The following is a 13,737-nucleotide window of genomic DNA, read 5'->3' as shown; positions in this document are numbered from 1 at the left end:
TTGGCAGCTGGAGGAAGAGGGAGGCACCCTGTGTTTTGTTTTCATTTTTTGTTTGTTTGTTTTTGGCACCAGGGATTGAAACCAGGGGCACTTAACTCACTGAGCCACATCCCCAGTCCTTTTTATATTTTATTTAGAGACACAGCCTCACTAAAATTGCTTAGAACCTTGCTAAATTGCGAAGGCTGTCTTTGAACCTATGATCCTCCTGCCTCAGCCCCCCAAGCCTCTGGGATTATAGGCATGCCTGGTGATCTCCCTGTGTTCTTATCTGCACTAGTCTGAAGTGGAGTCCACCTCCTTTATCTAGGAGGGAACAGTCTGGTTTCAAAGAATATCATGGCTTTTGCCCTGCTAAATTTTCAGATTTTCTTGAATAGATGCCACTTCATTCACTGTTTTCCCTTTAAACCACTTCCAGAAGCTTTAAGTTTTATTTTGTTATCATTTACTTATTTGTTGTGGTGCTAGGGCTCTGTCCCAGGGCCTTCTGCTTGCTAGGCAAACATTCTACCACTGACCTACTCTCCCACCCCCAATTTTTTTCATTTAACATATTGGTGTTATGAATTAAGTTGATTGATTTTCAAGTATTGAACCAGCTTTGCATACCTGGAATAAATTCTACTTAGTTATGGTGTATATTCTTTTTATACATTGCTAAATTTGATTTGCTAGTATTTCATTGAGAATTTTTATGCATAAATGTATAAAATACATAGTTTTGAGAGTTTTATGTCAGAATACTGCTTGCCTTGTTTGTTTGGTTTAAGTACTGGGATTGAACCCAGGGTGCTGTACTACTGAGCTACATCCCCAGCCCCTTTTAATTTATTTTGAGACAGGTCCTCTCCAAGTTGCACAGACTGACCTCACAACTTAAAATTCTCCTGCCTCAGCCTCCTGAATAGCTGGGATTATAGGCATGGACAGCTACACTGGGCTATTGCTTACTTTATAAAATGAATTAGGAATTGTTCCCTCCTCTTCTGTTTTCTGAAAGAGATTGTTTAAAATTGATTTTAATTCCACTTTAAATTTTTGATATAATTTTCTAGTGAAAACAACCTAGGCCTGAAAAATTTCTCATCTCTTCCTCTCCCTCTGCTTTGTCACTTCTCTGTCTCCCCGCCCGCCATGTTATTTTTGCAGTGCAGGGGATTGAACCCAGGGACTTATGCATATTGATTTATTTTGAGGCGTTTTTAAATTACAAATACAATTTATTTGATAGTTATGGGACATTAACTACCTATTTCATCTATTTTGAGTTTTAGAAATTTGTAATTTTCAAAGAATCAGTCCATTACTTAAAAGTTGTTGAATCTATATACATCAAATTGTTTGTAGCATTCCCCTTGGTATCCTTGAAACATTTGTAGGTTTCATAGTACTAGCACCATTTCACTCCTGGTCATTTGTGTCTTTATTTTTGTCTGTCTTATAAGAGTTTTAACCAATTTTAACATTTTTCAAAGAACCATCTTTTTGTTTCATTGATTCCTTTTATCAGCTTCCTGTTTTAAATTAAGTTCTGCCTTTATTTTACTATTTCCTTCATTCTATTAGTGTTGGCTTATTTTGCTCCTCTTTCCTAGTTTATTTTTCTGTTTTTTGTTCATTTTGGGGTTTTTAGGAGTTTTGGAGATTGAATCCAAGACCTTATGCACACTAGATAAGTTCATTACCACTGAGCTACATCCCAAGTCCCCCTTTTCCTGATTTCTTTTTCTATTCTTTTTTTTTTTTTTTTTTTTTTTTTTTTTTTTTTTTTTTTTTGTTGTAGGTGGACACAATACATTTATATGGTGCTGAGGATCGAACCCAGGGCCTCACACATGCTAGGCAAGCACACTACCACTGAGCCAAAACCCCAGCCCCCTGATTTCTTAATATTTCTTATCATATTGTTGGCTTGAGACCTTTCCTCTTTTATAACTGCTGTACATATCCTTTCTTGCACTGCTTTGGCTGCATAGCACATATTTTGATATTTTGTTTTTATTTTCATTCAGTATGTCAAAAATGTTTTTTTCCCCCTTGGGTACTTCCTCTGGCCCATGAATTATTTAGAAGTGTTATTGAATTCTCAAGTGTTTAGAGATCTTCCTGTTTTCTTTCTATGAGTTGATTTCTAGTTTGAGTTCACTGGTGGGAGTATATACTCCATTTTGTTTGTTTAGGTTGGGTTTTTGGTTTTTGCAATACTGAAGGTTAAACTCAGGGGTGCTCTACCACTGAGTTACATCCCTATCCCTTTTTCTTGTTTTTATTTTGAGACAGGGTCTCACTAAATTTCGGAGACTGGTCTTGAACTTTTAATCATCCTGCCTCAGTCTCTTGTATCACTGGGAATATTGGGGTGTGCCAGCACACCTAGTGATAGTTTCTTTTTTTGTGGGATCTCCTTTGCTAGTCCCCTACCCACTCTGTTGGGGAGGAACATGCCCTTTGCCATGATCAGCTGGTGGTGTCAGCAGGCCTTCACTCTGCACGGGAATGAAGAAGTCTACCAGGTTCTTCTGTTGGTAGATTGGGGTGAGGAAACGCCAGACCTGGGTCTCCTATTGGGCACACAGCCTCCTGGCTATCCTGTTCACCTGATTCCTCATCAGCTCCCCTTCATTTCATCTTTAAGAATTCTATTTCAGCTTTCTCTTTATGTCCTGGCTTTATAGTTTTCCTTGGTAGGGAGGAAAAGAAAGACAAGCCCATGCCTTCTTGTCTGAACTGGAGGCCCCTCAGGCCCAACTAAAGGCATTTGGTTTCTAAGAATCCATGATACTCGCAAGGTGATAGGCCGGTGTCAGAACAGTGAGCTTAGAATTGAGCTAAAAACCGAAGAAGGTTCACAGGAGGAGAAATGAAGGTCCTTATGTTTTAAAGGATATAAAGGAAAGGCGGAAGAAAAGTCCACACCAGTGTGAAAAGATGGATGTACTGACAGCAACTGAGAGGAATACAGTGTCCAGGCGGTTTTGCTAGAGGCTACTGGGCTTAGTTTTGGGTCTAGAAGAGTACAGCGGGTAGATATGTAGCGCTGTGCCTTGAGGCAGGTACTAAGGAGTCAGGAACAGCCCCTGACTTCCTGAGTTCTCTGGTAGAACCAGAAGACTGAGGACGTTGGAGGCTCCCTCCCTGCTTGCCACAATGGCTGCTCTTGATTCTCTTTACCCCAGTTCAAAAATGACAATGTGTCATTCATCCGTCTCTCAGTGCCTGGCACCGTGCGGGGAAGTGGGGTGGTGCTTTGTGAATCTAGGCGGTGCAGCAGCCTGTGTGGAAGCAATAGCGCATTTCAGAAAAATCAAGGGGCGGGCTTCATCCTTGGAGGTGTGGCAGGGGCCAAACCAGGAATAGAAGGAGGGGCTTTTCTTTCCTTTTCCTTCCCATGACTGGAGAACTGAGGGGTAACGGGGTGGGAGCAGATCATAACGCTACCAGGAAACCCAGAGACCCAGCTCGGCCCAGGAGCTCGTCTGGGGCCACCTTCCCCGCAGCGCTCTCTCTAGCTCTATCTCTGGTTGCCACGGAGACTGGAGGCGGTTGCCACGGAGACCGACGACTGCAAGGACCAGCCAATCACTCCAAAGCTGCGGCTCCAACTCATCTTTTGGATGGAGGCATCAAGCTGGGTGGGGTTCCCTCCCCACTCCGGGCTTCCTGTGCCCTCCAACTAGTCAGAGAGAAGTGGGCTGCTCCCACCACCTCTCCCACAGTACCTCCCCCAGGGCCCCTCCCGGGCAACCATGGTTCTAGCCACGCCTCCGCCTATTCCCAGCTAAGGGGTGATGCCACCTGGGAGGTGTCCAGACCCGGAATGTCTTCGAGTCCCTCCTTGGTAAAGGAAGGGGGATGCTGCGGGAAAAGCAGGGCGGGGCGCAGGCGCCCCACGCCTGCTCGGATTCGCACACCGCAGGAGAAGGCCTCGACCGGGTTGAGTAGGGAGGGAGCACACCCCCCCTCCTACATCGCGCTCCGCAGTGCCTGGCTCTCCCGCGCAAGCTCACTCAGGCCGCTGGGCGGGCGGGGCGGCGCTGACGTCATCCACGCTCCCCCCCACCCCCACCACCACCTAGCTGAGGGGCGGTGGCCGCTCAGGCTACACCGGGTGGCGGTTCGGACAGACGGATCAAGGGACAGAGGGACAGGCGGGCGCACGTCGAGGCCATGCCCGGGGAGGCTGCCCGCGCCGAGCTGCCGCTGCCTGAGGCGGGTGGGCCTGGGCCCCGCACAGGTGAGACCGCGGCCGCTCTCCTCTCCGGCCCAATTTTCTATCTGTTCTTCTCCCTCCTCCATCTCTCTGCCCCCTAGCCGTCCGGTCCTAGTCATTTCCACCCTCTGCCCTTCCCTCCTCCCGAACCCTCACCCCCACTCACTCAGGACTTAGGGCAAGGCCGGGAGGGGATTCAGGGAGTGCTCTCCGCGAGCCAGAAGCGACGTGGGGACCTGCGCCCTTGGCCTCTGACCCTGGGGTCTTGGGACTCCACGCGCTCCTGGTCCGCGTTCCTTTGGCTCCTCCCGCCTGCTGTGGCAGCCGCGCCCCGTCGGCGTCCCATTGTCCTCGCAAAGCTGCCAGCCTCCAGGACAGAAGGCTACGGGGTTCGGGTTCGGAGGCGGGAGGCCCATCGGGTCCCTGCAGGCTGATCCCGCGCCCACCCAGAAGGTCCTCGACTGCAGCCCGAGCTTCCAAGGGCTGGGGATTGGCCAGGCATAGGAGAGAGGAGCAGGGCTGGCTGGAGATATAGAAGGCCAAAGGGAGAGCAACTTGCGGGAGAAACAGCAGAGTTGGGTCTGAAAGGTGGGAGGCCTTGGTGAGGTGGCCTCACCAGCAACACCCCATAGTGCAGACCACGTAGTCCTTGGAGAGGCTGGATTAGCAAATGTTGGTTTACGCTATAGGTCCCCTTGGCCTGGGCAGTCAGAACCTGGATGGTTCCTGCTGGGGATGTTGGCCATGTGTGGCTTGGGCAGGGCCAAGGGCACCTTGCTGTGAGCAAGAAGTCACCTGGGGACAGTGTTGGGTCAATGGCATGGCTATAAGATGGCACAGTTATCATCTCTGCTCTTGGTAGGAAACAGGCAGTCCAGGATGGGACTGCACAGAAACAGGATCATGTTCTGGCTCTGTTCTAGCTTGTTTGGTGACCTTGAATGAGTCGCAAAAAAACTTTGGCCTTTTATTTTCCTTCCATTCTAACCTTGGCCCAATTCAGCCCTTCTCCTGCCCTGGAGGCATATCAGGGGGCAATGCAGTGCAGTGCAGTTTAGGGCACCCAATGATGCCCACCAGCCACACCCACTCCCACTGCTGGATGGCAGGTGTGCCACAAGGGACCTGAAGGAACTTCCTGTTCTCTCAGGACCCCCTGGCCTCTCTAGCAGCCCAGCCCTCAGTTGATGAGCTCTCACTGCCCTGAGGCTGCTGAGGGCAAATGGGGCAGCCTGGCAAGGCAGCTGTCCCTTCTTCAACTTCACCTCTAATCCTGGTTGATCTGTGTTTTGTAGGAGAGAAAGCTGAAGTGCAGGCAATGTTGCTGTCATCAGTGAGCATGGTAGAGCAGTCATCCCTGGGCAGGCATCTGTAGTCTGGAAGCCCAGCCCAGCCCCTGTGAACAGCCCTTCCCTCTCTTGAGCAGGACTTGGCTTGGGCTCCGGGAGGACCTTCAGCAGATGCTTCTATTTGGAGAGTCTTTGGCTTCGGTCGAGGTGAAAAACGAAATGTTACCGAGCCATTAAAAAAATGAGGCTTGGGCTGGGGTTGTGGCTTAGTGGCAGAGAACTAGCCTAGCACGTGCAAGGCACTGGGTTCAATTCTCACTGGGTTCTATTTGCATATAAATAAATAAAATAAAGGTCCATTGCCAACTAAAATATATATATGTAAAAAAAGGCTTGTGAGCATTCTGCGCACATGGAAAAAACAAATGTTGGGTGAAAACCGCAAGATTCAAAAGTACATATGCAGTGACTTCAGTGGTGATAAAATGCCAGTCAGCAAGAGGCCAGGAGGCAGCAAATGAGCAGAGTGGTGCGGTAAGGCTTGCCAGGGGTGTTCTTTCACTTTGCTGAGTCCCCTAAGTGCTTTCTGATCCATGTTACTTCATGGTGTACATAAAGTGACTTGTCAGCTGGAGGTGTGTCAGCCTGTGGAGGTTTCCTGAGCACTGGTAGCCTCCTCATGGAGGCGCCTTGGGACCCAAAGAAGGGCTATGGGGCAGGACCCAGCACCCAGCCCCAAGGGAGAATCTGGCACTCATCGTGGAATGGTTGCTACTGTGGGGAGCACTAAACCAGAGGCTCCACCAGCCCTTCCACAGCTCTCCTGCTCCCACTGAGCTGCATGGTCACCATTATTTCCCACCACTGTCTTTTTAGGTGGATGCTCCAACTCAGTCTCTGTGGGACACAACTGTCTCCATTTTTCAGAAATTTGAGTGCATGTAGAGTCCCTGGCTTCCCTCCTCCCCTATGCTCCAGGAGGGGAGCAGGCCCAGGCACAGAGCCCTGAGGGGACAGGTGAATCTCAAGTGTTGGCAGAAAGCATAGGAAGGAGATGGGCAAAAAAGGCAAAGCCTCTATTTTATAGGAGGCATATGTGAGAGCTGTAATGTTCCAGAACTGTGCTATATGGGAGAGCCCCTGCCCCTGTCATGGGAAGGGCTGGCACTGTCCAGCAGATTCTGATTGCTGTCCACTCCAGCTAAGCCCAGCTAAACCATAGTGATTACCTAGAAAGGAATCAGCAAGCTAGTCTCTGTAAAAAGATGGAATTGCTAGTTGCATCTTTGCTAGTGTCCCCAAGAAAAGCCTGAGTTTATAACACACAGCAACACTGCCTGCAAGCCCCCATTCTGCAAAGCCACTGTCAGCAGTTCTGTTCTGTCAAAATCCCTGGAAGTTTGCCTTTAAATGCAACCCACATTACCATTCTCTTCTCCTTCTTGACTTCCCCAACCAGCTCTCCTCTGGGCCTCTTTCAATGGACATGTTCTCATCCCATGCTCAGCTCCTCACTCACCTGGTCTAGAGATGTGTCTAGGTACTTCATGTTCTCTGTCTCCACAGAACTCTCCTGTGATGCAGCTGCTGCCGCAATCCTGAGAGGGGACCGGCGGGAGCCCCATGCCCTGATCCCAGAGCCCAGCCCCCTGACCCTCACATTCCTGCCCAGCAAGCCAGGTGCCCGGCCCCAGCCTGAGGGAGCCAGCTGGGATGCAGGGCCTGGTGGGGCCCCTTCAGCCTGGGCAGACCCAGCGGAAGGCAGCCCAAACCCAGCACACCTTGCAGAGGGCCTGCCCCCCCAGGCTCTACCTGAGGGTCAGCCCCCTGAGGCTCTGCTTGCTAAGGGCCCTCTCCCAGCTGCCCTGGAGCCCCGGATTGTGATGGGTGAGGAGACGTGCCAGGCACCCCAGTCACCCAGGGCAGGCCGACTAGTGCTCAGGGATCAGGAGGGTGGGCTCACCGACCTGTACCCACCCCCTGAGCTGTATTCTCAGGGTGATCCTCCTGTGCCTTCCCCTCCCTCAGACCCTGATTCCTACTTCACCCCTCCCTCTACCCCCACCAAGACCACCTACATCCTGCTTCCTGGCCACGGGCCCCACAGGGACACCTGGGACCCAGAGGATGAGCTGCTGGATGAGCTGCTAGATTCCCCACCTGCCTCACCCTCAGGCTCGTACATCACAGCAGATGGGGACAGCTGGACCTCATCACCATCCTGTTCCCTCAGCTTGCTGGCCCCAGCTGAAGGGCTGGACTTCCCCTCAGACTGGGGCCTCTCCCCACAAGGGTCTGTGGCAGATGAACAAGAGCCCCATCCCACTGTGCCCCCAGAGTCCCTGTCCTCTGAGTCCAGTCTTTCAGCAGACAGTGGCTCTTCCTGGGACCAGGAGGGCCACTTCTTCGACCTGGACTTCCTAGCCAATGACCCAATGATCCCTGCAGCCCTCCTGCCCTTCCAGGGCAGCCTTATCTTCCAGGTGGAGGCAGTGGAGGTGACACCACTGCCCCCAGAAGAGGAGGAGGTATCAGCTAATGCTCCTGCCCCAGGTGGGGACCTGGCTGGAGAGGGTGAGGAGGATAGCACATCTGCCTCCTTCCTGCAGTCACTGTCTGACCTGTCCATCATTGAGGGCATGGACGAAGCCTTTGCCTTCCGGGATGACACCTCTGCGGCCTCTTCCGACTCAGACTCAGCCTCCTATGCAGGAGCAGATGATGACAGGCTGTATAGCGGGGAGCCTCATGCCCAGCCCAGTGCCCTGCTGCAGGACAGTACCCAAAAGACAGAGCAGGAGCATAGAAGGGGGGCTGCTCTCTGGAGCCCAGAGGACACTGGAAAAGTTCCCAACCCTCAGGTCTCAGAGGGAGAGGATCCTATCATCCACAGCCAGGAATCAATTTCAGAAATAATGGAAGAGGGCCTTGCTTTAGGCCAGGAGTCTGAAACTACTGTGACCCCTCATGCTCTTCAGGCAGCCCCAGGCCTTCAGATGGAGGCAGCTGCCAGGGTGCCCGCTCAGGATGGTGAAGAAGCAGCTGACTCTACCACTGGAAAAGCACCTGCCAGCAGGTCACTGCCTCAGCCCTCCAAGGAGTTCATGAGTGCTACCTTAGGTCAGGAGCTCCTCACTGCAGAATCACCTCCAGTTCTGCAAGAAGAAGCAAGTCCCACCTTGTGCCCAGAGCCTCCTGAGAACTCAAAGGAAGAAGATGACTCAGGTCTCCCCTCAGGCCTGGAGACAATAGCTGCAGCCACACAGGGGCTCCAGCAGGCTGAAGAGAGTGTCACCGTACCCCAGGACACCCCTGAGACAACACATCCACCCCTGCAAGATGCAGTTCCCACCTCAGGCCTAGAGTCTGTGGCTGAGGTCACACCAGAGCCCCAGCAGGCTGAAGAGAGTGTCACCATACCCCAGGAATCCTCTGAGACAGCACTTCCACCCCTGCAAGATGCAGGTCCCACCTTCGGCCTAGAGCCTGTGGCTGAGGCCACACTAGAGCCCCAGCAGGCTGAAGAGAGTGTCACCGTACCCCAGGACTCCCCTGAGACAGCACTTCCACCCCTGCAAGATGCAGGTCCCACCTCTGGCCTAGAGCCTGTGGCTGAGGTCACACCAGAGCCCCAGCACGCTGAAGAGAGTGTCACCGTACCCCAGGAATCCTCTGAGACAGCACTTCCACCCCTGCAAGATGCAGTTCCCACCTCAGGCCTAGAGCCTGTGGCTGAGGTTACAACAGAGCCCCAGCAGGCTGAAGAGAGTGTCACCATACCCCAGGAATCCTCTGAGACAGCACTTCCACGCCTGCAAGATGCAGGTCCCACCTCCGGCCTAGAGCCTGTGGCTGAGGTTACAACAGAGCCCCAGCAGGCTGAAAAGAGTGTCACCATACCCCAGGAATCCTCTGAGACAGCACTTCCACCCCTGCAAGATGCAGTTCCCACCTCCAGCCTAGAGCCTGTGGCTGAGGTTACAACAGAGCCCCAACAGGCTGAAGAGAGTGTCACTGTACCCCAGGAATCCTCTGAGACAGCACTTCCACTCCTGCAAGATGCAGGTCCCACCTCAGGCCTAGAGCCTGTGGCTGAGGTTACAACAGAGCCCCAACAGGCTGAAGAGAGTGTCACTGAACCCCAGGACTCCCCTGAGACAACACTTCCACCCCTGCAAGATGCAGTTCCCACCTCCGGCCTAGAGCCTGTGGCTGAGGTCACACCAGAGCCCCAGCACGCTGAAGAGAGTGTCACCGTATCCCAGGAATCCTCTGAGATAGCACTTCCACCCCTGCAAGATGCAGGTCCCACCTCCGGCCTAGAGCCTGTGGCTGAGGCCACACTAGAGCCCCAGCAGGCTGAAGAGAGTGTCACCATATCCCAGGACTCCCCTGAGACAGCACTTCCACCCCTGCAAGATGCAGGTCCCACCTCCGGCCTAGAGCCTGTGGCTGAGGCCACACCAGAGCCCCAGCAGGCTGAAGAGAGTGTCACCATATCCCAGGACTCCCCTGAGACAGCACTTCCACCCCTGCAAGATGCAGGTCCCACCTCAGGCCTAGAGCCTGTGGCTGAGGTTACAACAGAGCCCCAACAGGCTGAAGAGAGTGTCACTGTACCCCAGGACTCCCCTGAGACAACACTTCCACCCCTGCAAGATGCAGTTCCCACCTCAGGCCTAGAGCCTGTGGCTGAGGTCACACCAGAGCCCCAGCACGCTGAAGAGAGTGTCACCGTACCCCAGGACTCCTCTGAGACAGCACTTCCACCCCTGCAAGATGCAGGTCCCACCTCCGGCCTAGAGCCTGTGGCTGAGGCCACACCAGAGCCCCAGCAGGCTGAAGAGAGTGTCACCATATCCCAGGACTCCCCTGAGACAGCACTTCCACCCCTGCAAGATGCAGGTCCCACCTCAGGCCTAGAGCCTGTGGCTGAGGTTACAACAGAGCCCCAACAGGCTGAAGAGAGTGTCACTGTACCCCAGTACTCCCCTGAGACAACACTTCCACCCCTGCAAGATGCAGTTCCCACCTCAGGCCTAGAGCCTGTGGCTGAGGTCACACCGGAGCCCCAGCAGGCTGAAGAGAGTGTCACCGTACCCCAGGACTCCCGTGAGACAGCACTTCCACCCCTGCAAGATGCAGGTCCCACCTCAGGCCTAGAGTCTGTGGCTGAGGTCACACCAGAGCCCCAGCACGCTGAAGAGTGTGTCACCATACCCCAGGACTCCCCTGAGACAACACTTCCACCCCTGCAAGATGCAGGTTCCATCTTAGCCTCGGAGCCCCTGGCTGTAGACACTCCTCGGGGCCCAGGGACTAAACCCATGGCTTGTGTGACCCAGCAGGAATTAGATATGGCCTTAAAACCAAGGCCAGGGCCTGAGGAGCAGGCCCCTGCTAGAGACCCAGAGCCTTCAGCCTTGAACCAGACCCAACAGGATGGCCCAGAACAAACTGCAAAGACTGGAACTCCTTGGGCCCCAAGGGAAGAGGCAGGTCCCACCTTAGGCATGGAGGCTCCTGGTCCCCCTCAGTCTGCCTCTGGCACTAGAAAAGTAGCTAAGGGCCTTTCAGCACCTGCAGGGGAAGCATGTCTTGAAGCCTGCGTGTACACCAGTGATGGGGCCAAGACCCAGTCACCTTCAAAGGAGGCCCTGAGGGCTAAGAACAAGAGGGGTGTAGGCTCCAAGCAACCAGCACAGGAACATGGACCTGGATCAGTGCCCCAAGGTATAAGGGAGGCACCCAAGGCATGTCCTGCTGCCTCACCTGAGGTCAACCAGGCACACACCCTGAGCCCAGCCAAGGAGGGAAGGGGTTTGGGCAGCAAGGCCACCCTGGAACCCACACTTCCCTTAGTTGTGGCCAAAGAGGCCAGGTCAAATTCAGGTCCACGGTCCCCAGCCAGGGCTGTAGGCAGGCTGGACAGGGACTGCCCTGAAGAGCTTACCCCTTCTATATCACCTTCCCAGTGGCAGGAGCCTGTGCTAGGCATGGGCAATAGAGAGCAGCCCCAGAAAGCCCCTGGTGTGCTGAACTCCTCCCCACTGCAGCTCCCAGAAAACCCTGCCAGGGGCCTGCCTAGTATACCCCAAAACAGGCTCCCTGACCCCTCTGCTCCTGGTGTCCTTACTGGGGAAGCCCCACTGGCTCTGGGATCCCCTGCCTCTTGCCTGTGCCAGGGGCCCCAGGAAAACTCTGTGGAGGGTAAGGAGCCACCTGCTTCTCGGGGCCTTCAGGTGCCTCGGGCAGGAGGAGCCCAGAGGGCCACAGCGGCTGCTGCTGCCACTGCTACCGCCGCCACCGCCACCACCGCCACCACCTCAGGAAACACTCAGCCTCTGGGGACAGGGCAGCGTGTCAGCCTCTCCCCCCACTGTCCCCTCCTCATCCCCAAGGCGGCCCCCATGGATGCCAAAGACCCGGCCAAAGACCTGGCCTCTCGGATCTCACCACCCCGCCAAGTGCCTCCTCCCTCTGGGACCCAGAGCCCAACTAGCCCTCAAGGGCTCCCAGCCCCAGAGCAGCAAGAGGACGATGAGGACAGCCTGGAAGAAGGTGAGGGGGAGTGAGGGGGTGGGGGACCCCAGGGTAGGCACTTCTGTCCTAGGTTAGAGGACCTCTGCAGTGGGGTGATGATGGGTCCAGACCCCCAGTTTCATTTCATCATGAAGCAGGGCCAGGGCCCCACCTAGGAGGCCATTCTCACACCTCTTTCTTTCCACAGACTCACCTCGGGCCCCAGGCTCAGGCCAGCACTCGGACAGTCACGGGGAGTCGTCAGCTGAGTTGGATGAGCAGGACGTCTCAGTTCCTCAGACAGTGCAATGCCCTGCCCAGGTGCCCAGTCTGGGGGAGAGGTTGGCCCTTAGGTGGGCCTACACTCCTACCTATGGATGCTCAACCTTCCCATTTCCACAGGCTCCAACAGGCAGCAGTGAGGAGACCATCGCCAAAGCCAAGCAGAGTCGCAGTGAAAAGAAGGCTCGAAAAGTAGGCTGGGAGCTCCCCTTGTGACCCCAGTACTAGGACCATATGCACAGGGGGACATCCTTACCAAGACTGATCATACCCCATAATGAAACTGCATCCATAGGAAGTCCTTTGGATCAAATCTAATAACCCACCCACCTTCCCTAAACAGCTTAGGCTGGAATGTCATGATGGTCATATGGATTGAGGTCAACCTACTCCAGAGGCTAGTACACGGGGAAGGAATGGCCATCAGGGTCATGGGGAAGTTGGGGCGGGGTGTTTGCCTGCCAGGCACTGTGCTGCCTGCCTTCTCTGGTTGGGCCTTCAGTAGGTCTGAACCCCCTTCACCCTCTGCCTCAGGCAATGTCGAAGCTGGGCTTGCGGCAGATTCAGGGAGTCACCAGGATCACCATCCAGAAGTCCAAGAACATTCTCTTTGTCATCGCCAAGCCTGATGTCTTCAAGAGCCCGGCCTCAGACACCTATGTGGTCTTTGGCGAAGCCAAGGTTTGTCCTGGCTGTAGCTGTGGCAGTGGTGATAGCCAGGGAAATAGGGACAAGGCACATGGACGGGGAGTGTGCAGGCCCTACTGACACAACTGTTCCATGCTGCAGATCGAGGACCTATCCCAGCAAGTACACAAAGCTGCAGCAGAGAAGTTCAAGGTGCCCTCGGAGTCCTCGGCCCTGGTTCCTGAATCAGCACCTGGGCCCCGTGTGAGGTCAGAGTGTGAGGAAGAGGAGGAGGAGGAGGAAGAAGAGGTGAGGCTAAAGAGCTCCAAGAACCTGTCTGGAGGGGCTCTGTCTTGAGACCCTGTCTCAGGAGAGCCCTGTCCCAGGGACCTCAGGCAACTCCAATCACTTCCCTACTTCCCCACTACCAGGTGGACGAGGCAGGGCTAGAGCTGCGTGACATTGAGCTGGTGATGGCCCAGGCCAATGTGTCCAGGGCCAAGGCTGTGCGAGCCCTAAGGGACAACCACAGTGACATCGTCAACGCCATCATGGTGAGCAAGCACTGGCCCCTCCCCAACCTCCCAGGTGTCCCTGGAGGCCTCAGCGAGGTCCTGATGGGGAGTGGCTCTCCCTCATCATGACCTTCTCCTTCCATATTTTCCTACAGGAACTGACAATGTAGCTGCTGGCCAGAAGCTGGGTACATCCTGCCCCTTCCCCCAGCTCTGCTGTCCAATAAATTGGTGTCCCATCATCACCCTCTGGTGTCCCCTCAATACCCTCTGGCAACTTCTCAATATC

General features: G+C 54.2%; 1 protein-coding gene across 2 annotated transcripts; it reads left to right on the top strand.

Moving 5' to 3' along the window:
- The first annotated feature begins 4,053 nt into the window (after positions 1–4,053).
- NACAD (NAC alpha domain containing) lies at positions 4,054–13,693 on the top strand. 2 transcript variants are annotated; one of them, XM_079149898.1, is made up of 9 exons: positions 4,055–4,237; positions 7,069–9,599; positions 9,840–12,063; positions 12,233–12,345; positions 12,427–12,498; positions 12,841–12,987; positions 13,096–13,242; positions 13,365–13,487; positions 13,604–13,693. In XM_079149898.1, the coding sequence occupies exons 1-9, from the start codon at positions 4,171–4,173 to the stop codon at positions 13,616–13,618; spliced, it is 5,439 nt and encodes a 1,812-aa protein (XP_079006024.1). In that variant the 5' UTR covers positions 4,055–4,170; the 3' UTR covers positions 13,619–13,693. The 2 variants fall into 2 exon arrangements, with proteins under 2 accessions (XP_079006023.1, XP_079006024.1); XM_079149897.1 differs by having other exon boundaries at positions 4,054–4,237; positions 12,233–12,498.
- The last annotated feature ends 44 nt before the right edge of the window (positions 13,694–13,737 follow it).

This window comes from Sciurus vulgaris (genome assembly GCF_902686455.1).
Source record: "Sciurus vulgaris genome assembly, chromosome: 8".
Classification (NCBI taxonomy): domain Eukaryota; kingdom Metazoa; phylum Chordata; class Mammalia; order Rodentia; family Sciuridae; genus Sciurus; species Sciurus vulgaris.
Note: the sequence above shows the minus strand (reverse complement) of the source record. Positions and strands in the feature narration are given on the sequence as shown.